Below are 24738 nucleotides of genomic sequence, written 5' to 3' on the forward strand. Positions count from 1 at the left end.
GGAAAGCATTCATGGATTTATATGCTGTATTTATACAAACTTCAAGGGAAGGAGTGTCATTTCTTCCATAATTTTTAAAGGGCTGTATCATTTCATAAAACCATGAGGGAAGTTTGTGTAGTTTGCCTATTTTATTTTTTATTATAAACAGGTATAAGATTGAACTTATCACTTCATTCTTTGTCCCTTGTTTATTGGGGAGGAGATGGTCTTAAAAAAAATGTAAAACATATTCTTATAGCAGGATCTTTCTAGTTTGGTTTGATGGCCTGGCTCGACTGGTGAAAACTTTGGGGTACGCAAATGGGAAATGTGATTCTTTCTTCATCTATTCTTAACACCCCCTCCTCCTCTCCCCAGCGGGCTCCTTTTATTGGGGTGGGGTTTGCAGAAAGTGGGATTTGACCTTGTCAATATCGCTTTGTTTTTCTCTTTAAGAATATATTTAGGAAAAGATGTTAACTGAAAAAATGTTGAAGAGAATTTTCGGTAAAGAAGGAAAAGGGAGGAAAAACCAGTAAAATGTATATGATTACGAACCCAGACAGGAATACTTGCTTGTACTATACAACCTTGAATTCAAAAATGTACTTTTCAAATTAATAAGTAGAGATCTTTGAAATTAGTGTGCATCTAATTTATCTATACATGTCTTCCTAAAATTGTAAAGGATGTCTTTTCCTTTATTCGGTTAGATTTGTTGTAGAAATTGCCATTCATTTTCCAGGTGCTATTAATGTGTTTTTCCATAATATGTGAAATGGCTTTTTAAAAAAATCAAATATGCCTTTGGTCCTTAATTAAGGATTGACATTGGGTTACTAAATTGGTTTCTAAATGACATACAACATAGGGAAGCCATTGGTAGAAATGCCACAGTTTATCCTCTCAATCTTAAATACGGTTAACACTTTTTTTTTTTAATACAAAATAGAAATTCTACTCTATGTGTATGAAACTTCTTCTTAGAGACTTGAACCCCAGCTCTTGCCCTCACACTCTACAAGCACTTATATTTGTGAAGTGACTATCGCACCAATTGAATTTGTAATTGAAATTGGGATGATCTTGTTCCATGTATAGAGGCAGTAATTTTGGATTTGCAATATATCATAAATCCAAATCATGAAATGAAACCATTTGAAATGAAGAGGCCTCCTAGGAATACAGATTAAGCAAATTATAGCGAATTAAATACATGTCATCAAATTATTAATGCTAGTTTTCAATGAATGATTCCTATTCTAGCCAGTTCAGCCAACATTATATGGAATTTCATGCTACTTGAAACAATTACACTTTAACAAGTTGCTCAAATAGTTATCATCTCCAAGTAATTTGTCAAGAATAAGATTTTGGCAATTCCTTCCCTGTCAAAAAAGATTTGAAAAGAATAAATGCTCGCTTGGGTTGAAATAGTGGAACCTCGTGGCCAGCCCCTCTCACTGAAGCAAAAGTTAGCCCATTGTATACCTCTGTCCATCCTCCTACCTATAAATGAAAATTTAATTTCCAGATTACTAACATTTCTTTGTGAATATTTTTATCTACCTATCTATATATTTTTGTTAGTAAGTTGGAGCTTCTAATTGATTTTTGGTATGAAATTGTGTGTTTGATTACCTGATCACCTGCGTACCATGGATACCACCGAGTTTTAACAGTGAGATTGAGATGGTTGAGGGAGAACCTAGTGGCAGTCACTGGAACCACTGCATCTGTGTCCCCACTGCATCAACATATATAGAAGCAATTGCCTTAAAAAATTGATCTCTCTCTTTTTTTGTACTAATTACTTTTCAAATCAGAAGCAATTGCATCTACACTAGTCTAATATTTAATTTTAATCTATATCACCACAATCTCTCACGTAACCAAAGCTTCAGAATATTTATATTGCTTAGGTGTTTGTTTCGATATGGAATTGTGTGTCTATAAACAAAATTAAGTTGTCAATAATGCATGGGAGGCAAACACAGAGGATCATAACATGCATGCAAGATTTGAAAGATAAAATTTTTATTAAAAAAAAAAAAAATTGCATGCAAGAGCCACATATAGACTATAAAGTGGTAGCATATAAACTATTCTCTCAAAGCATTCAATCTCAAGTTGATCAAAATTTGAAGTTTGGTACAACAAGAAGTCTACAAGGAAGATGGCTGTTAGGGAACTAGGCAAGCTCAAGGTTATGGTCATTAGCCACATATCAGAGCCTTTCAAATAAAGAGATGAAATCTACACTACAGTGAAGGAATTGATGACTTCAACAGAAGAACTTCTACCGACACTAATGTTACAGTCAAAAAGAAAAGAAATGGTGTTAAATGCTGATTGATGACTCCAGTCAGAACAGAGTCTCATCAAGAACAGTCTAACACTACTCAACATTCAAATCAATCCACTGGGAATGTCATGTGACTAGACATTGTAAAATTGATTTCAAACAGAAGCGTACGGACTATTGGACTAGGATATTGTCCAGACTATCAATTACTTTCAATTGCTCAGAGCCTCAGAGGCCAACAAGTACTAACAGAGTGTTTCTTTTTGAGTGGAAGACTATCAAATGAATTATGCTATAGATACAATTTTTGGTACAATTTTATGTCATAATTTGATGTATGGTGAGTTATAATTGATTAGAAAATGTTAGTCGGCTATATAGAGACATATTTTTATCAATCAAAACTAATTATGTAACGAGTTATGATACAAAATTATACTAAAAATTGTGCGCATAATTCGTATCAAATATCAGGTTGGAGAAGATGATTTATAATGGGCCATAACCTTGTACAGATAGTTTTACAGTGCGCATGTTATTGAATCAAAAAGCAGGTTAAAGAATTGTTCTTTTTCTTTTTGTTCATTGTTGTTGTGTCTCAATATTGTCTTGTCACTTGTAGTTGTACATAGCCAAATCAAAGTCACCGGCAAAAAATTACTTACCACGTGTGCAAGTACAAAATTTGATCTGTGACAATTTAGTGCACAAAACCCAAGAAAATTCTACATTAAGATTGTACTCTTTTTTTTTTTTTTTTTTTTACCAAATTATGATGTGGAAGCTCCCAATAGAACATTAGAGTTAAACATGTGGACTAGTAGACAACAAACAAATTGCCCTTCCCGTGAAATTCCAAGAAACACTATTTACACTAGCGAAAAATACTTTAGGGAAATCATATTTCTATACTAGTTTGAGGGAGGGAGGGAGGGAGGAGGGGGAAGTAAAGACAGTGGTTAAATTTTGCTAAGTTTTATAGTTTCTCATACATTGTGAAAAGATAAGTTATTTACTCATATCTATTTATAAAAACTTCAAATTTTAGGAAACAAATATTGTAATTGGTGTTAATATAAGTGATGCTAGTATAAAATCGATCGATATTACTGGACAAAATTTAGCTACAAAATTAATTATAGCCTTAGGCTACAAACTCACTCAATAAAATAAATATTACTGCATATTTTGAAAATCTAATCGTTGAATTACATGTTCTTTACGCTCTTAATACACATGTCAATTTTTGTGTCAATCGGATATCATTTATTATATAATTTATAATCTTATATTTTATACATAATTTTAAATTACAAAAACTTGCAATTTAAAAATTTATTGATGGCACAGCTATTGATTTTTAATTTTCTTGAAATTTTGCAAACATAGAGGATATAAGAAGAAAATACAATCCAGTGGTTGATTTGTCAAAATTCACTTCCAATAAAAAGATATTGAGTGAGTTTGTAGTCTAAGACTACAACCAATTTTGTAGCTAAATTTTGTCCAATATTACTCTAGTTATAAAAATTGTTATCCCTTGAATTTAAAAAATTTACCTGAAAACCCATATTCTCAAACCAGCTGCAATCAGCTTCTTGTATGTTGGTAACATAGAAAATTCAGAATCATTCCAACTTTTGATGAGAACGTCACTGCACAATAGAAAAGTATATATATATATATATATATGAATCAGATGCATTCATCAAATGCGGCTAGGCTTATATTTTGTAGCTCAACTAACATTTTTTAGTATTTCTAACAAAGATATCTATGTTCAATCCCTTTTCTCCTAATTATCGGGTTATTAAAATGTAAATAAATAAAAAAAAGTATTGAGTCATTAAATAGAAAACCTGCAAGCAGTCCATTTGTAAGGAATTCCAGTAACATTTGCATGCATTGCCTTTTGCACTTCCGGGCGATTATAATACTTCTCTGCATAATTCTCAATACATGGATCATACCCAGAAATCCTTCGATGCAATAGAGTATTTTTGAACCTTATAGACCTCATAGTATTATTATGCAATGCGATGCAAGATGGTGTATAAATACTGTACTGATCTATGTTTCCAAGCTCATTGCTCACGGCATAGGTCACTGTATCATCACATTGCTGTGATGATTGTACCCCTTTGAAATTGCAATTCTTGAGAATTGATCGATAACTTGTATCAGATATCATTGAATGGCTCCACCAATATGTCATAGTTCCAATGTTGTCATAGTAGCTATCAGTTACAGCATTTCCCACCTACATAATTTGATTGAAAATTTTTAATTCAAGTTACTCAGTGTTCAAATTTGTGTTAATTATGTATTACTTACTATAAATCCTTTAAGGTTGAAGATGGGTCGCAAGAGTGCCTTATTATATTCGACAATTTTCTTTGCCAACTGGGGAACATAATGCCCTATAAAAAGGATGAAAAGATTAGCTTATCATTATTAAGAATTCCTCATAATTATGTAATAGTAAGTTATTAGTTGCTTATTGCTTCTATATATACCAGCATAGCTCTCCCCAGCAATGTAGAATTCTCGATGCTTGTATTGTGGAAATCTTGACATCCATCTAATTAGAAATGCTAGAGCATCCTGAGCTGTGTCACAAAATTGGTAACGCATAGGATTTTCTTACAACATAAATTTTATGGTAATAAAATAATAATAATAATAATAATAATCATCATCATAATCTAGTACCGGTCCGTTTATCTCCAGAATCATTAAGATTAGAGCTTGTATTTGTGTATGAGAAACCAACACCAGCAGGCGATTCAAGAAATAAAAGATTTGCTTCTGTAAGTACAAAAGGTAAACACACGATAGATTTTAGCCACAAAATTAGCAAATATAAAGGTTTACCAACTTGCTAGCAGCTTTCATAACTTGCATCTACTTTTTTTAAAAATCATAAATTAATGGCATGGTCATGGTGCCATTACAATTCGTTTCTTTGCATGAAGTAGTTGAATTTGGTAGAGCAGAATTTGTTAATAATTTTAATGACAGACTATTAAAATTGTGTGCAATTTATGACCCATGTGATATGAGGATTGTGTCATGCGAATATGTTATATTGTTCACAATATAATTGCATTCATTAAAAGAACCAAAATGAATATTAATTATTTGAATAGTGGTTGTTACCTCTATTCCATGAATACTTATTGAGATAAAGAGATAAACCGGTCCTGTTAATCCTAAATGGCCCAATTTCCTCCGATGCTCCATATGCTACCGATGAACAACCTGGCCCTGCACAATTACTCAATGTATAAATTATTAATTAGATAGTTCTGGTCATTCTTTTGAGAAATTAAGCCATGTGGTTGTGGAAGGTACAAAATAGAGTAGAGACCCTTTTTTTTTTTTTTTTTTGGTTAAGAAATATAGAGTAGAGATCTTGATTTTAGCTTTTAGTGCAGTTGTTATTTGGTAAGTAGATTAACTTTAGTGCAGTCACAAGTTAGTAATGAAATCTAGATCTTATTAACGGATGTTTTTAGGGTAATTATTAATAAACTATTTTAAGAATGTTTTGACACAACTTTTATGAGAATTATAAAAAATTGTAAAAAATTAAGATTTTTTTAAATATTTTATTTTATTTTATTGTTAACTTTTCTCATGAAAAGATGGTAAAATACGTAATGGGTAACGTACTATGTAGATATGAATTAATTTCACTGCATAACATTCGAACAACTTTTCTACTAATTTTATAAAAAAATTTATTTATGAGATAAAATTTAGTTACAAAATTAGTTGTAGTCTAAGACTAAAATCTTATTCCATATCTTTTTATTGGAAGTGAATTTTGACAAATCCACAACTAGATTACATTTTCTTCTTATGTTCTTTATATTTGCAAAATTTTAGAAAATTAAAGATCAATAACTATGTCATCAATAAATTATTTAAATTGCAATTTTTTGTAGTTTAATTAAGATTTTTTTTAATATTTTATTTTATTGTTAACTTTTCTCATGAAAAGATAGTAAAATACGTAATGGGTAACGTACTATGTAGATATGAATTAATTTCACTGCATAACATCCGTACAACTTTTCTACTAATTTTATAAAAAAATTATTTATGAGATAAAATTTAGTTACAAAATTAATTGTAATCTAAGACTAAAATCTTACTCAATATCTTTTTATTGGAGGTGAATTTTGACAAATCCACAACTAGATTACATTTTCTTTTTATATCCTTCATATTTGCAAAATTTTAGAAAATTAAATATCAATAGCTATGTTATCAATAAATTATTTAAATTGCAAGTTTTTGTAGTTTAAAATTATGTATAAAATATAATCTTATAAATCATATAGTAAATAATATACGATTGGCACAAAATTTGACATATATTTTAAGAGTGTAAAGAACATGCAGTCCAACAGTTAAATTTTTGAAATATGTAACAATATTAATGATATTGAGTAAAAATGTAACCTTAAGTTGTGGGTTCTAATTAACTCAATTGATAAAATCTCTGATAATTGTATAAGAAATCTGGGGTTCTCTCAAAAAACTATAACCTTAAGTTACAACTATTTATGGATATTTATAATTATGTACAACCTTTTCACAAACAGATTAGGTGTGTCTCTTTAGTAATCGACATTGAAGCACCTATGAGGCTATAACCTACCCTTTTCGTTAATAATTAATTGTTATTATATATATTTATATTTTATATTAATTAATTTAATTCTGATGTCGGTCTCCATTATTTAAACACAATTAGATAGTGACGTTTTATTGTTAGTGATGTTGGTTTCAATTATTTAAACACAAGTAGACAGCAACACATTTAATAGTAAGCAATGTTGTTATCATTGTTTTTTTCATACATGCCAAATTGTGTTTAATATAACATCTTTTTTACATAAATTCACCATTTACATTATCAGTCACATTATATGTCACTTTCAATAATTGTGGAAAAGATGGTGAAAATTTTTGGGTTCTTTAGACCTTCTTTTTATTGGGTTATACTAAAGTATGCCAGCCTGTTTATGAAAAACTAATGAAACTTTTTGACAACTTTTTTAAATTTTTATAAAACTTTTTTCTAAATAGATGACTAATATATGCTCGACTCATTTTTGTTTTATTGTTCTTTCTTTCTATTTTCCTTAACTCTAAAATGCTTTCCAAAAGTAATTTGTAACTCCTTGTTTTGCTTCTTTTTTTCTTGTTCTTTTTTTCAATTCTAGGTCCCCAAAAGAAAATAAAACAAACACATCATCATCACCATTTGTGACTTCTGAATGCGCGTGCTTCAAAGATGGAGAAGTACACACAGTGTCTGACTGTGGATGTGTGTGTGTGTGTAGGAGAGAGAAGCATCTTTCTTCCGGGACAAAATAGAAAAGTTGGATCACTTTGTAGTGACATTTGGCGTTTTCTTAAATCCCCCACAACCATAGACACAAACAAAAGAAAGTGATGAAAAAATATGTGATATCTGCACATAGCATTTTTGAGGTAAAAGATTGTTCCAAAGTGGGAAGAAACGTCAGTTTTGGAAGGAATAAACCCTAAACATGGAGAGAGAAAGACAGTGAGATATCACGAGGACCCATGTGGGTGCATTTTTTCTTCTTGCTGGTACATTTTGTACGTTACAGAGAACCAGTTGTTCTCACTTTAATTATTTTTTGAGTGAGTTCTCACTTTAATTATATATTACTTTCAAAACCCATGTTGATGTTGGCGTATATTAGCCTTGGTTAGAACCTATTTGCTAATGTGCTCTTGTGGTACTAGTTTTCTGTCTTTCTTTTTTTTTGTTTTTTTTTTATGGTAGATAGCTCTTTTAAAGTGATGGGTATGTGAGAAATTGTGAAGTAATGGATACAGTGGGACCCGTGTGGCAGTGACACGTGCAAGATGTAGGTAAATTGGTTGGTTAAGAACGGTTAATGACGAATTTATTGCGGTCAAGAAGAGTAGTTTGCTCAATCATTTTTGGCATTATGAAAGTTTTCAACATGAATCACAGCTACATTCAAAAGTGATAAGAACAAGAAAAAAACAATTCATTTGCTTAACTAATTTCCTGTAGAGTAATTAATTCATGGCTTCTCATTAATTCTTATCCTTGCATTCCTTACATCATTTATGCTTCTTTTGGCGAAGTCAATGTCTTTAATGGTTTAGGCAAGCGTCTAATGGACTGTTTTTTTGAAGTTCTACTCTTTTAAGTTTTCCACCCAAAAAAGAAGAAGAAGAAGAAGAAGAAGTAGAAGTCCTTGTAATTCATGTTTCCCATATAAATTTTGTTAAGAGTGCTATAAGATGGATATATATTGTTTTCATTCCTAATAGAGCTAGACTATGTTAAAGGATTCAAATACAAGAGATAGAGATAATGAGGTATCTAGCAACCACATCAAATAGAAGTCCTAAGTCCTAATTCCGTAGAAGTCTATCCTTATCCTTAGTGATAAGTTGAATTGATTATGATAATTGGATTGTATCTTAGATGATAAAGTTATTACAAACTTTCAATTTCATGTATGATACGTGTAAGCATGATGATTATAAACATAATCAGCCTCTATCACATTTGGTAAGGCAGAACATTACTTCATAACTGCTATTTTACATACTAACACCCTAGAATTTCAAGAGAATAGTAGTCGGTGGAAATTAAAACAAAGCTAGAAAGAAGCTAAACTAACCTCCATTGAGCCAAAGAACAAGAGGTTTCTTTTCAGGAAAAGAAGTGGCTTCAGTCAACCAGTAGAAGAGAGCTCGTCCATGTTGCTTGTTGACCGTAATGTAGCCAGAAAATTGAGAAAATGTGACTGCTGGTTGTCCAGGCAGTGCTGAAATTCGATCTAGCTCTTGTTGTTTTGGCAAGGCAGCAATGGCAGTGGTGATGGTTGAAGAGAAAAAGAGTAAGGACATGAAGAGATTAAGGACTACATTTTGGAACACCATTGGACCCTCCATAATGGTTTAGTCCTCTCTCTCCCTCTGTCTCTCTCTCCCTCGGTAAGGTCAAAGAGCTAGTATCTATATATGTATTTAAGGGTATTGCCGTATTGGTGCATAGAACTGAGTGAATAAATTGATGCCTCAATTATAGGTTAGTAGGGCTGGCATTCCAGTCTGATGTTGCTGCATTACTACACGATTGCAAGTTGTGCTCCTCTGTGGACCTTCTCTTCTCACTCTCCCCAGAGAGAGACGGTAGCTGGTCCTACAAGCCATCTGAAACCTGGATCAGAACCTAGTTAATAAGCCAGCAGTATCATAAATGCATCACAAGATCTCTCACTGAGCCCTGAGGGCTACAATATTTATCCAGTAATATGGAACTATAGTGATGTACAGTCGTATTTTTCATTTCACGTAATTGTAGATGCTGCTAATTAAATTTGCAAAAGAATAAAATATTATGTCGCTCTATTTTTAGAATATCTAATAATTATCAATTTACAAATACAATGTATCAACTGTCAACCCACTGGTGCTACTCTCACTCATTTAATTGAAAGGTTGAAATAAAATAAGCAAAATTTACATTTAATTTTATAGGTCCATTTGTTTAAAGTTTAACCAAGTTCTAGGATGATATATACGAAGTTGAGTCAAACCAAGTTATTTAAGTTTGGCTTGAGAATCTCTCTCTCTCTCTCTCTCTCTGTGGTGGTCCTAAGCAAATAGAGAGTAGGCTGGCAAAGGTGAAGTTGATGTGGGGTTGCAACTCTTGTGAACTCTATCGGCTTGTGTCTTTGATTCTTTGGATATGGAATAAGACAAAGGATGTTGGAAGTCAGAACAAATAGTGCTCGTTATTCATGAACCTATATGGTGGGGGTGATTCTTATAAATATGGTGCAAGTCAAATTGTCAAATTCCACATTTTTTTTTAATATTGTTTCTGGATGAAAAAAAAAAAATTTATGAGACCATCTTATATGGATCTCCCAAGTGTATAGGACCCAACAAATGTGAGAAAAACGTTGTAGGAGACGATCTCATGAGATATTTTCTCAAAAGGAAGAGGATGAAGAAGCAAAAGAAAAGAGAAGGATGATAGAAAATCTTTCCTTTTTTTTATTGGAAGGAAAGGGAGGAAGAAATAAGTAAGAGGAAGGATTATCTTTTTCCTTGAGTCTACGATTTTGATTCTTCAAATTTTAAAAAGAAATGGAATGATAAAGAGAGAAAAAGACTATATTCCCTCTGACTCGTATTGTTATTCATGCTTAGAAAATCCAATTACATAAAGGAATGTCATTTAACGCATAGAATTCGTTTGGTTAGGGGATGGAAAAGTGGGACGATAGAACATAAGAAAGATATGAATAAGTGGAGAGATAAAAAAGATTTTAGTTTTCTTCATTTGTATTTGGTTGAAGGATGGAAAAGTGGAAAGATAAAAAAAATAAAGTTTGTATAAATTTACTCTCATGCCTCTATAACATAATTATATATATATATATTATAAAAAAAAAGTGTTATTTTGGAATAAAATAAGCAAGTCAAACATTTAACAAATCACCCATAAAATTGGAAAAAAAAAAAAAAGAATTAACAACCCATAAAATTGGAAAAAAAAAAAAAAAGAATTAACATTGACTTTAGTTTGGAGTAGGAGAAGGGGTAGATGAGTAATTTCAACCCAACCTTTTCTCCACCCCATTTTTTCTCCAATTTAGGGAGCTAAAAAGTGGTGAGCTTGGGGAGAAAAAAGCCAAACCCCATCAATTTCTCTCCCCCAAAATTAACCCAACAAACACCCCTCCCACCCAAAATCTCTCCTATTTTCTCTCCTCCATTTTCCGTCCTCCATGTTTTTTTTTCTCAAACCAAACACACCAATGGTCTTATGCATTGTCTATTGAAAAACATAGTTTTGCATTACATACAAAAGAATACAATGGAAGCAACACAAAGATCTTCTTTCAAGATAGATAACATACAATCTTGAATTCTAAAACAAATAATAGAAAGCATACATTGATTTAGTGATTCTAAGAAACACATTCACCCCAATTCCACATGATGTCCAAGATGTATAAATAGAATACAAGACAAATGAATAAAGTCCTATGTTTCACTTTTTGTATTCTATTTTATATTCCACCAAGTACAAAATTCCCATGTACTCCTTTTTTATTTCTTTATAAATTAACAAAATTTTAAAATAGAAAAAAAAAATCAGGACACTTTGAAATTGTGATTGATAAAGTATAAAGTAGAATAAAAAAATGGGATAAAGAATTTTTGTTTAAGACCAAAATATAGAACAAAAACAAATTATATTTTATGTTCCATCAATTGCAATATATAATGTGTTTATTTATTTCATAGTTATTTTATAATGAAAGTGAAAAGAATAGACAGTGATGACATAAAAATTTCAACCAAAATGGAAAACCACTAGGAATTTTTTGAAACTGGCTTGTTAATTTACTTTTATTCTAAAAAATTATCTGTAATCAATTGGCTAATCTCACATGTCCTAGAAAAACTTGTTTGTCTAGTGGATGTGATTTGGAGTTAGGCCATCCTTCCACAAATATTAAATATCTTTCGTATTGATGAAAGTAGTTCACCAAATTTGATTGATTTTTTTTTTATTTAAAAAAAGTTTCAATTTATGATATCCACTCTTAATTATAACTCTTGATCTATTTTAATTATTAAATCTGCAAGTTGAAAGACAAATTTCAAATTATGTCTCCCCTCACCTCATGAAAATCATTTAGCTTTTCTTCATTTTGCCGTCACAAATATGTTAATATTTGACTAGTTATTGTTAACGGAAGAGACTTGCCATTAAAAAAAAGCTAGCTTTTACAATGATTCTTTTTGAAGTTTTGTCATAAATAGCAATTTTTTTTAGTGGGTATATTCATTATTAATCATTTTGCAATGATTATTAGATGACTTATGAGTGACCTTGAATTAGTATGCTAACGTACAATTTGATTGAACTTGACAAATGAAAAAGGATTAACAGATGACTAATGAGTGACCTTGAATTAGGTGCATGTACAATTTTATTGAACTTGACAAATGAGCGTAAGTCTAAAGTGTTGAATATAAAAATGAGTGGGAAGTCTCAAGAAAAAATAAAGAAGTTAATGAATTAATATTTAGATTTAAACTTTTAGTTTCACTTTTAGGGGGCCGGCGTTAAGTTTCTGTCCAGTGCAGCAGTGCTCTAAACACGATATGATGCGCTCACGTGTCTAGTTTTTGTTTGGATCTTATTTGCGTTATCTTTTTTGAAGCTTTTATGATAGCAACAAGTTTTGTTGAAAATATTGTCTTCTATTCTTAGTAAATTAGAGAATTTTTTTTCATGAGACTGTGGTTGTGTTGGGCATTCGTTTTTGTTTCCAGATTGTATTATTGTCTGGCTAAATTTTGCTTGTAATTTTCTCAAAGGCACTATGTTCCCTCCAGCATATACTACTAGTAAATATTTTATCAACAATAATATTTCTGTTGTTTTCTTTACACACACATATATATACATCAAACTTAATTTCCGTTTCACAAAAAAACAAAATTTGATATATTTAATATATCCTTACCACATCATCAGCTACTTTGCATAGTTGTCAAATTTAATTTAGTCAAAGACTCAAAATCGATGGGTTCTCCTTCGATTTCCCTTCCCCATATATGATCTCTTTTTAATTGTCCCATAGCAGCACTTGCTGACCATCTACTTCAGCACCACATGCATGCATTGACAATGTACATGGGGTTTTAATTATTCTCAAATAGTAAGCCATACCCAGCAACCAGTCTGGCCTAATTATGCTCACTCGTTTTGTAAAACTCTTACTATTTAAATGAGATCTCTGAGCATTCCAAGGTGTTGTTTTTTCACTTCTACTCAAATTTTTTTTTTTCACTGGGTAACACAATACTCACGTGCATGCAATCGTGCAAAACCTACCTGTACCATGAGGAACATCACTGTCCGGGAGGCTTCTCCTTCATTCTTTATTCTAAAGAAGATGAGTATGTTTCCATCACCAAAAGCTGCATTGAGTTGTGGTGCAGTGGTGCCATCAAGGTCAAAGTTCAAAATATGAACAAATAAGACAAAAATAAGTATTAAAAGTTTGATTTGTGACTCATATAATAGAGTGCGCTAACTGGATAAGATCAAAATCTTTTCCTTAGGGTCAAATGTTACAATTTTTCCCATATCAACATTAATTGGAGGAGGAATTAGTGAAGTTGGTGGTGATAATATCTCCGTTTAGGAAAAGATATTAGACCATCTGTTTGTTTTGAAGCAAAATATTTTTTGAAAAATGTTTTTTTATTTTATTTTATTTTTTTTGTAGGTAATGCCATTAAACCTGTAAAATATTTTTCATTGACCGTAAAATCCTTCATAAAAAGTTGTAAAACCTTTAAAATTTTCATAAAATATTTTACAAAAACGCACAGTAATATTCCATCACTCCATTTGGTGGCTAGGTCACTAGTCCAATGGACTAGGCAACTAGTGGCTAGAGCTGTCGCTCCGATGGTCGATGTTGATAGTCCGTTTCGATGACCAGTGCTGCAAGTCATGTGATAGAAGCTATCATTCTAGCAATCGATGTTAGCCGTTCAATGGCCAAAGCCGACACTCCTACTACCGATGTTGGCAATCCAATCATCAAAGAAATTGTTCCGACAAGTGTCAGAGGTTCGATACAGAAGTCATCCATAAGAGTGCTCCGGTCACTGAAGACACCACTTCAGCTGTGGTCACTGATAGTCCAATTGCCGATTCTGGCAGCCTGTTTCGGTCCAACGACTCCAATGGCTAAGTCACCAACTTTTGTAGTTTAATTGCTTGAAAATTTTTAATTGTAATACAAAATACTTGAAAAATTTTTACCTGAAAAATTTTTACATGTAAATTTTTTTGTCTGTAAAATTTTTTACGTTTGATAATATTTTACTTCAAAACAAATAGTATTTAATGGATTGTTATTACAAATATTAGTTTCATATGATGGGCAAGATCTTAGCCATCAAGGCACTATGTCTCAACGGCTACAAGACTGGTAAACATCAGTTTGTAGCGTTATTCTCTCTCTTTATCAATAAGACTGTAAATATTTAAATTCGTAAGTTTATAAAATATAATTTTTTATAAGAAAAATATTATAATTTATAAATGATCATCATATTCACGAGCACATTATTATATTTAAGGTTAATTTATTTAATAATTGAGTCTATACTTAAGTTTGAGTTTGATTTATTTACTAAATTTGATTGTGCCCCTTAATGATAAGTTATTGTGGAGTTCGTCTAATAAAAAATTGATATAAATAGATAAGCTAGCTGAAAATATTACTAAAGTAACAGGAGAAACTCGAAATGTTAACATTATTAGCTCTGCACTCTATAAAATTTGTGAAATTTTTTACATAAAATAAAAAAAAATTGACGTAAAATTATTTATTAACGGATAACTTTATTTATCCACGTTGAGAAGTTAGGAGATAAACATGAGGAGACAGAAGAAGCCTGTTCTCAAGTCGGTAGAAAATTTAATTATTATCAAATCAAACTAACAACATTTGTGGGGCACATATATCGAGTTTTTTTTTTTTTTTAATATTGCCAAATTGTTTTTATCTCAGATTGTACGATCATACTTTTACGCAACTTATTAATTTCTAAAACAAAAAATAACTTAACGAATAAGTTCATATAATTATAAACACGTTCGCAGTATTATTTTGGCGTAAATAAAGATCTGTCCGATTGTCCCATCAAAATGATAGACGCATGTTCATATTCAATAATAAATGATTTGAGAAGTCGGTGGGAATTTTTATAAAATTATAACCAAATCAATCATAAAACAGCCTCTCACCCACAAAAAAATATATATAAATTAAAATAAAAACAGCCTCTCAAATCTCAATAAATTAATGTAATCCTATAAAGAATTCTACATCTTTTGGGTTTATCGTGTGATATTGATATACTAATAACAGTTGGTCAACAAAAACCTTTGACCCGGAAATGAGGAACCAAATGCGATCTTAAATGATAAACATCTTATCAAAATAAAATACTATTATAACATCAAAGACGGGTGCCAACAAAAACGTCTATTTGGGTGAATAAAGTAAGGAAAAATAGCATTCAAGAGGACAGCCAAGATATTTAAGGCACCAACCTGACCTAACCTAAGGGTTGCTTTTGTCTTTCATGGGTTGATGGATGTGATGGAACAAAAGATCTCTTCTTCTTTTTTCTTCTTTTTTTATAACAGACTATGCGCAAAAAAAAAAAAAAGGAAAAGAACAAAAAAGAACAAAAAAACAAAAACAATAATATGAATTGGGTGGAATTTAATTTTAGAAAATTTTGATTATAAATTTTTAGTTTTATTTAAATTAAACTGTTGTTAAATTTTATTTCTTAATTTGAGAAAATATGTCATAACAAATAATATGAAAATAACTTACCAATTAGTTATTCTTTAAATGTTGGTAATAGACTTTTAGTTAGAGTAGAAGTCAAAATGTAATATAAAATGAATTTACTAATTAGTGAGAGTGTCCACTTGGCGCGACTACGGCTTCTAGTCCCAACTTAATATCTTAAAATAAAATACTAATTTAATAAGAAGCAACTAAAGAAAAAAATAAATAAAAATGAAAACAAGAGTTGGGTGAGATTTAAGTTTAGAAAATTTTGATGATAAACTTTTAGTTTTATATAAATTAAACAGTTATCAAATATTATCCCTTAATTTGAGGAAATATTTCATACCAAATAATATGAAAATAATTTACTAATTTTTTGTTCTTAAAATATTGATAATAGACTCTTTTTTTTTTTTTAAGTTGGAGTAGAAGTCAAAAGGTAATATAAAATGAATTTACTAATTAATGAGAGTATCCACTTGACGCAGCCACAGCTTCTAAGCCCAAATTAATATTCTAATAAAATATTAATTTAATAAGATGCAACTTGAAAAAAAAAAAAAAAACAAAACAAAACAAAACAAAACAAAAAAACAAAACAAAACAGAAAAAAAAAAAAAATTAATAAGATGCAACTTGAAAAAAAAAAAAAAAACAAAACAAAACAAAACAAAACAAAAAAACAAAACAAAACAGAAAAAAAAAAAAACAAAAACAAAAACAAAAACATGAGTTGTGTGGGATTTAAGTTTAGAAATTTTTGATGATATACTTTTAGTTTTATTTAAATTAAACAGTTGTTAAATGTTATCTCTTAATTTGAGGAAATATATCATACCAAATAATATGAAAATAATTTACTAATTTTTTGTTCTTAAATTGTTGATGATAGACTTTTTTTTTTTTTTTAAGTTGGAGTAGAAGTCAAAAGGTAATATAAAAATGAATTTATTAATTAGTGATAGTATCCACCTGACGCAACCACGGCTTCTAAATCCAAATTAATATCCTAATAAAATATTAATTTAATAAGATACAACTTGGAGAAAAAAACAAAAACAAAAACATGAGTTGTGTGGGATTTAAGTTTAAAAGATTTTGAAGATAGACTTTTAGTTTTATTTAAATTAAACAGTTGTTAAATGTTATCCCTTAATTTGAGGTAATATATCATAACAAATAATATGAAATTAATTTACTAATTATTTATTCTTAAAATGTTGATAACAGACTTTTAGTTGGGGTGGAAGTCAAAAGATAATATAAAATGAATTTACTAATTAGTGAGAGTATCCACTTGACGCAACCATAACTTCTAAGCCTAACTTTTTTTTTTTTTCAAAGGAAAGACCATGAACTTTCATTGAAGCAAATTAGCCATAATTAGCTTGAAGTACATTTTGCAAGTGTAGATGTGGAGGAACATCCTCCATCTACACTAAATAACCACTAACATGTCTAATTAGGTTATGTGCTATAGCATTGCTGTGACTACGTGTGTGAGAAAAACATCAGAGGCGGAGCCACATAGTGGCTTGGGCGGGCCCCGGCCCCTGCAAAAAAAAAAATCCATTAAAGTAGGTAGAAAAAAAAAATTCGGCCCCCCCAATATTGGACAGCCGGCCCCCCCATGCCCAATTCTCAACTATTCTTCCAAGCCCAGCTCAAATATTCTCCCAAGCCCAGCTTTAGTTTTAGGCCTTATCACCTTATGTACTCCAAATAAAACAAACTGGCCTGCTCAAGTTCAAACACTAAAAACAAAACTTCGCTTTCTCTTCATCACAAAAAATCCACCCACTGACTCATGGAATCCCTTTTTTTACTTCTTATTCTTTTGTTTTGTCTTCTTTGATACGCTTTCATTTGCACTGGTATCGTTGCCTACCTAACAACCCCCAAAACTCCAGTCCTTTGTACTCACAGTTTCAAAAAAAAAAAAAAATCCTAACCTATTTTTTCTTTTTTCATCAGTTTTAGTTTTGAAACTTGGTGACTGTTGAGTTTTCTTCTCTTTCTTAAGCATTAGACATTCATCTCTTTTTAGTGTCTTCTTTTTTATTTTCTCAACTATCTACACCTAAATATTCACATGCTCTTTATATTTTCATAAATTTTTAGAGAAATACATGATTGAAGGCGTGGGGAGATTGTTTGTGATGAGTCTTGAAGGGAAGATTTAAAGTTGGAGGCAATCAGGCAGAGGCAATAGGCATTGCCACACAGGTGACCCATCTTTGCAATTTGTAAAGACAAAGTTTCTAAGGTAAAATTGTTTTGATTTATTACCTATTTTTGATTAGTTAGATATCATGTGGCTGTGGATGTGGCTGTGGGTGTTGTAAAATTATTTGGTTTATGTTGTGTACCAATACTTGTGTGTTTAATTTTTGTTTTTATTTGAGGGGTTATTATTAATTAAAGTTGTATTAAAAATGGGTTGTATGTTTAAATTATAGTGGAAATTTTATTTTTTCTTGAGTATGAACAACATCCATATAACTAAGTAAAAATTTCTAATTAAAATCTAATTTTTTAAACTTCTTTTCAAGTTAATTTTTGAGTCATATTCTTAAAACTAAAAGAACTATAAGCAAACGAAAAATAATTGATACATTCTTTAAGAAAAAAGATGTTAGCAATTCAGAAATTAGGACACTTGTGGTTGTAGAAACAAATGTTGATACTTCAATACCTGATGAACACCCTGACCTCTCCAAATGTTCAAGAATTCAATCTGAAGAGATAGATCACGATCCAGGATCACGTAAATAAATATGTGAATTTCCTATCAACAAACAAGATGAAATCCGACAAACTTATCTCAAAGAAGGTCCATATCAACCTAAAAATATAGACTACCATACCACGATGATACTCATCGTCGTCGATTTCAACCTTCATGGTTCGAATCGGCCCCCCTATGTAAAAATTCCTGACTACACCCCTGAAAAACATGTATTACTAAAGGCATCTATAGTAGGTCTTGCAGCAAAATTCAAATGACCAAAATGCTTAGAGCTCTAGGAGCAAAAAAGATTCAAGCGGCGGGTTTTGCAAGCATATTGTAACTATTTCCAAAAAAAAAATAAAAAAAGGATATGTACGAGCTATCACTCACAGTGGATATTTGGACTTGTCCCACCCCTCTAGGTTTGCTGATTTTAGTCCAAGCTAGTGTAAAGATATTGACTAAAAGCCCAGATGTATTTGGGCCTTCGCCTTGTTTTGGGCCTAATGTTGGGTTCAGCGCACACGAAGTGGGCAGAACGACCCAAAGAGTGAGAAGAAGGAAAATGGCAAAGAAGTTTCTCAAAGCCTCAAACATATATCGATCTTCATCAGTGTACCAATGGAAAAAAGATGGTGTACTTGTACAGTTGTACTACTATCTCAAATAATCAACTAGTCCCTGATTATAAAAATGCATTAACTTTACATTCTTTAGAGAGAGAGATAGAATCATTCCTGATCCTTTTATAGTTCTTATATGAACAGGACATTAATGTAGAGTCATTAAGAAATTTATTTATTATGTTGATAAAATTTAGGGATATTAAAATTTCTTTGTTCAGTTTCTTTCTTCTTGTTCCATGCGAGTTTCTTCTTCTTTTTTTCTTTAAAGAAGTGATGGAATGGAAATGGGTTTTGTTCGCCTTGCCTGTTCAGCCCATAATATGTATATATATTTAAAATATTTTTTTCAACTACACTAAAAATTGATTAGTATCTTGATCTGATAACAAAAAATTGTCATCAGACAAGAGCGAATGTCATAAATTAAAATTTTCTAAAAAAAAAAATATATATATATATATATATATAAATTTAATCTTTTTACGTATCTTATTTATTTTTGTATATATTCTATTAAATGGCTCATGAAATTTCAACCCAAGGATGACAAGTGGTACTGGTGCATATTAATTTTCTTGTTTGCGTACACCACCTGGTTCCTTGCTTTCCAGATTTTCTCAAAACCAATAGTTGAGAATAGACAAAATTCTGATTCAAACCCATTTTCTGAAATCGGAAATCTCTAGTGTCTATGAGCTCTTGAACCAATTTAGCAGTTAGCACAACTGTTCACCTTTAAATTTTCAATTTTGATATTCCATTTGGCTGCAAAACTAGATTGCCTTAGCAAATTCACAAATCACAAGTTTGAAATAGATGTAGTGAGGATTGAGCTGCCTTATTGCAAATGGGGCATGCTATGTGTGCCAAGTGACTGAACTTGGAGAGCCTTTCTTTTGTTCGTGGGATTTCCACCACATGCAGCTCTCCATAAATGCATTTTTAGTCTTTCATGAATCCTGAGTTGTCGTAATTTAGTATGTTTGGTAGACTGTAATAAGTACCGTAATATAATAGTTATTCCTATAGTTCATTTTTTATGAATATCTATTCTTTAAAATGAGAAATAACTATTTATCTCTAAAAAGAATATAATAGTTATTCCTTGATAGGTGTATAAATTTCTACAATTAATATATTTTTAAATAAACAAACTTTCTATATGTACATAACAAGTATGAAAATAAAAAATCATAAAAATAACTAATCTTTTTTCCAAATTTAAAAAAAAATATATTTTTTTGGAAATATAATTATATGAGTAAGATATTTCTTAAAATATATCTTAAGTTTGATTTAAAATGATTTCATTCCATTGTCTTTAGGGTTCTATTATTGTGTTGTCACCAAACAAATGAATAGTAATAAACATTATATTACAGCATTTTGTATTCTTTATAATATCTATTCTTATTTCTATGTAATTACCGTTATAGTCTACCAAACATGCATTCTCTACTTATTCAATATTGGATTGAGTCAAGTAAATAAGAGATTAACTTCACAATAAACCCTCCCCATTTACATATGGAGAAACTATTCATTCTGACCAGAGGACCACATCAACAATGCACACCAAAGGAAGAAGGGGGATTGGGTTTCCGGGACCTCAAGGCTTTCAACCTTGCTCTCTTAGCTAAACAGGGCTGGCGTTTACAGATGACCAGAAACTCATTTTCTATAAAGTACTTAAAGCCCGCTATTTTCCAAATACAGATTTCCTACATGCGGAATTAGGCATGAAACCATCATTTGTATGGCGAAGCATTTTGGCTACTCAGACTATTGTGCAATCGGGCTACCACTGGCAGGTAGGAGATGGCAAGTCCATTAAAGTGTGGACAGATCATTGGTTGCCAAGACCCTCCACCTTCCGTGTCCTCACACCCCCGACCTTACTACCTGTAAATACCATAGTGGATTTTCTCATGGACCAAGAAAGTGGTGAGTGGAATCTAAACCTGATCAACCAGGTTTTCTTCCATGAAGATGCCACATCCATCCTAAGCATTCCTCTGAGTTGCCACAAACCAAAGGACCGCATGATTTGGGCCTTCACTCCTAGGGGGCGTTTCACTGTCAATAGTGCATACAAAGTTGCAAGGACCATCACCTAGCTTTCTACCTCAATTGAGACATCTCAGAGCAATGAGCAAGCCCAGCTTTAGCGCCACATTTGGAATTTGCACATACCCAACAAGATAAAAAATTTTACGTGGAAAGCATGCAACAACATACTTCCCACAAAAGCCAACCTCTACCATAGACAGGTTATCGATGACCCCACTTATGAGGCTTGCACACTAGCACCAAAAATGATTGGACATTTATTTTGGGAGTGCAATGTTGCTAAGGAACTTTGGACCCTCTCGGACATACCACTAAAGAGAACTGGGATCATTCATAGGTCTTTCATGGATCTCATCTGGTATCTACCCTTCAAACAGCACATGGACACCACACTTATCGAACTGGTAGTCACAATAACATGGAGTGCATGGTTCAACCGAAACAAAACCCGCCTGGGTGAAGCAAGACAAACTTTGCAAGAAATTCTAAGACGAGCTCGCTTCATATTACATGACTTCCAGCTTGCACACCTACGGCCCATTCAGCTCAAAGAAGCCATAGATGGCTGTTGGGTCCAACCTGTGTTTCCCTGGTACAAGGTCAACATAGATGCTGCAGTCTTCTCTCAGCTAGGCATAATCAGTGTCGGTGTGATTATTAGGGACCACCTTGGATCTGTTGTCGCAACCTTAAGCAAATGCCTCCCTCTCCCATTGGATCCTCTGGAGGTAGAAGCAAAGGCAATTGATGAAGCCACTATTTTTGCATGGGACATAGGAATTAGAGATGTCATTTTCGAGTCAGATTCCCTGCAAGTCTGCCATGCTATGGAGAACCCCATGGACGTCCCAATCTCTATCTCTACCGTGGTCTCAGGTTTCTGTTCAAGACTTCCTACGTTTCGTACTTTCCAATCATCCCACGTGAGGCAACAAGGAAATAGACCAGCTCATACTTTAGCTGCTTTTGCGAAGAATATTGACTCTTTTTTAACTTGGATGGAAGAGTGTCCACCTCTCCTTGCATCTTTGGTTTCGCAAGATGCTATGTGAGTGTTTCTTATAAAAAAAACTATTTATCACTAAAAGGGATGTAATAGCTATTTCTTAGTAGGTGTATAAATTTTCTACAATTAATATATTTCTAAATAAACAAACTTTCTATATGCACATAATAATTATGAAAATAAAAAATCATAAAAATAACTAATCTTTTTTTCAAATTTAAAAAAAAAATTGGAAATATAATTATATAAGTAAGATATTTTCTAAAATAAATTTTAAGTTTGATTTAAAATGATTTCATTCCATTGTCTTTAAGGTTCTATTATTGTGTCGTCACTAAATAAACGAAGAGTAATAAATATTACGTTACAGCATTTTGTATTTCTTATAATATCTATTCCTATTCCTATGTAATTATTATTACAGTCTACTAAACATGTCTTAAGTGATTATCTACTTATTCAATATTGGATTGAGTCAAGTAAATAATAGTTTAACTTCACAATAAACTCTCCCATTTACATCTGGAGAAACTATTCATACTGACCAGAGGACCACATCAACAATGCACATTTTTTACTTGGTCTGCCTACAAGAGCGAATAATTTTTTTTTTTTAAATACAAGAGCGAATAATTAATTTATCTTTGATGTTTCCATCCCTTTCTTAATTTACTTGTTAGTCATATCCATTAAGGGGAAATCCATAATTTGTGATCCAATGTTCCAATAGAGTTGTGGTCCAGGTCAGATGCAACTAATTAAAGCCATTGCAAATCTTGTAGTTGCAGACTTTTTTTCATTTTCTATAAGCTTATATATGGACAACTCTTCTCAAAGGGTTGGTTCTCAAAAAAAAAAAAAAAAACTCTTCTCTAAGGGTTTATTTTAAGAGAGATGCTACGTCTACAATAATTTTACAACATTTTTACAATAAATCAAAGATAGTTAGTTATTAATGGTTCAAATTTAAAACTAACACTAAGATTACTTTTTTACCTTAACAATAATAACCAGTAATAACCTATCATTTAAGATTTGTTATAAAAATATTAAAAAATATTGTAGACATATCATATCTCTTATTTTAATCAAAACTATTTTTTAAGATTCCACGTCAAGCAATAAGACACTGTGTTTGAAAGGTTATCCATATCCAGTCCCTTTCGCTCCCAAATCAAAATTTCATCATGTTAGGTTAATTTCTCCAACCAAAAAAAAGAAAAAACAGAGAGACTTTGAGAAAGAGAGAGAGAGAGAGAGAGAGCGCGTTTGGAAGGTGGTAATGATGATTCCGATTTTGACTCAGCAAGTTTATGGGTAGGAAAAAGTTGACTTCTTTAAAGAGAAGGACTTGTTTGACCACAAAAGAAAGGAAGACTTCTTGTGACAATTAATGGGAATTTGTTTTTATTTTTTTATTGTTTGGCCGAGGTACGTGGAAATACCTGATCTTTCCAAAGAGATCAAAGAAGATTGGTGAGTTACAAGTTTATCTGCAACAATATAAATAGAAAGTAGTAAATTAATAGTTACAATGCATACATAATCTGCCCCACTTTTTGTGCACTTCATATTAGTGATTTGTTTTTATTTATGGAAACATATGATTTGTTAGTGATATTGATAACTTTTAGAGATTACCTAATTGATAGGCTATAAATACACCGTACGTACAACTAACTCAAGCAAATATGAACAAAATATCCCAAATCCAATAGCCCATATCTTTATTATACACAATTTTTTTTTTTAAATATACAATTTTTTAAATAATTTAATAGTTACAATTAAAAACACTAAAAAAATATTACTTAAATTACAATACTTTAGCAAAAGTATACAAACTTTTATTACATATTCACATTTTTAAAAAATACAAAAAAAAAAAGTTATTTTTAATACATTCACTCACCTATTATATAAAATGACATTTAATGAGCTAACCATAAGTTTCATCTTGTATTATATCTAAAAATTTACACAATTCATCAACATTTCAAAATTTTTTTTTTTTTTAATGTTTCTATCTCCACGGTCAAAGCTTTGAATTGCCCTTTCCAATTAAAATGTAACCCAAAAAAAAAATTATAATTGAATTTACAAATAATAGAATTCGAGTCATTGAAGTTCCAATAGCTTAGTTGGTAATTGAATAAGAGACATCCCAAAAACTCTATGGATTGATTTTCGGTGACTCACAATCACAAACTTAAAAATAATTTGTAGTAACTTGAAAAGTCTAGAGTCATGTTCAGTCTAACTATAACACAATCCTAAGATGAGAACAAGAAAGGAAGTAATAGAACACAAAATTGGGTCGGTCGGGTCCCTGCTATAAAATAGTTTGAAAATTTTAGAGTCATGTTCAGTCTAACTACAATTGAGATTTCCCATCTTTGTAGGAAATGTAATAGAACAACTCATTTATTAGCAAAACATATTTAGGCATTAGTAATTTTTCTACTCGGATAAAAAAATGGTTCTTGTTTCTTAGAACATATTATTTTTCATGATATAATTTTTACTTTTTGTATTGAATAAAATTCATAATTTTCAACAAAAGTAAAAAA

General features: G+C 31.2%; 2 protein-coding genes across 2 annotated transcripts; one reads left to right on the plus strand and one right to left on the minus strand.

Annotated features, from left to right (window-relative positions):
• Positions 1 to 1108: 1108 nt before the first annotated feature.
• Positions 1109 to 9655, minus strand: LOC112037203 (serine carboxypeptidase 24). The gene is made up of 9 exons (XM_024070014.2): positions 8995 to 9655; positions 5447 to 5554; positions 5000 to 5095; positions 4804 to 4896; positions 4622 to 4707; positions 4147 to 4547; positions 3847 to 3942; positions 1624 to 1729; positions 1109 to 1491 (listed from the first exon to the last, which is right to left on the minus strand). The coding sequence occupies exons 1-9, from the start codon at positions 9266 to 9268 to the stop codon at positions 1342 to 1344; spliced, it is 1410 nt and encodes a 469-aa protein (XP_023925782.1). The 5' UTR covers positions 9269 to 9655; the 3' UTR covers positions 1109 to 1341.
• Positions 9656 to 21407: 11752 nt separating this feature from the next.
• Positions 21408 to 22214, plus strand: LOC112037216 (uncharacterized). Its single transcript, XM_024070027.1, has one exon. The coding sequence runs from the start codon at positions 21408 to 21410 to the stop codon at positions 22212 to 22214; it is 807 nt and encodes a 268-aa protein (XP_023925795.1).
• The last annotated feature ends 2524 nt before the right edge of the window (positions 22215 to 24738 follow it).

The sequence above is a fragment of the Quercus suber genome, unplaced genomic scaffold (assembly GCF_002906115.3).
Source record: "Quercus suber isolate HL8 unplaced genomic scaffold, Cork oak 2.0 scaffold_318, whole genome shotgun sequence".
Lineage (NCBI taxonomy): Eukaryota > Viridiplantae > Streptophyta > Magnoliopsida > Fagales > Fagaceae > Quercus > Quercus suber.

Coding starts and splice junctions, on each gene's coding strand:
- LOC112037203 (XM_024070014.2), bottom strand. CDS start 9,268: ATGGAGGGTCCAATGGTGTTCCAAAATGTAGTCCTTAATCTCTTCATG. Junction 5,096..5,446: donor TAAGTATTCATGGAATAGAG/GTAACAACCACT, acceptor TTGTACTTACAG/AAGCAAATCTTTTATTTCTT. Junction 3,943..4,146: donor TACAAATGGACTGCTTGCAG/GTTTTCTATTTA, acceptor TCTATTGTGCAG/TGACGTTCTCATCAAAAGTT.
- LOC112037216 (XM_024070027.1), top strand. CDS start 21,408: ATGATTGGACATTTATTTTGGGAGTGCAATGTTGCTAAGGAACTTTGG.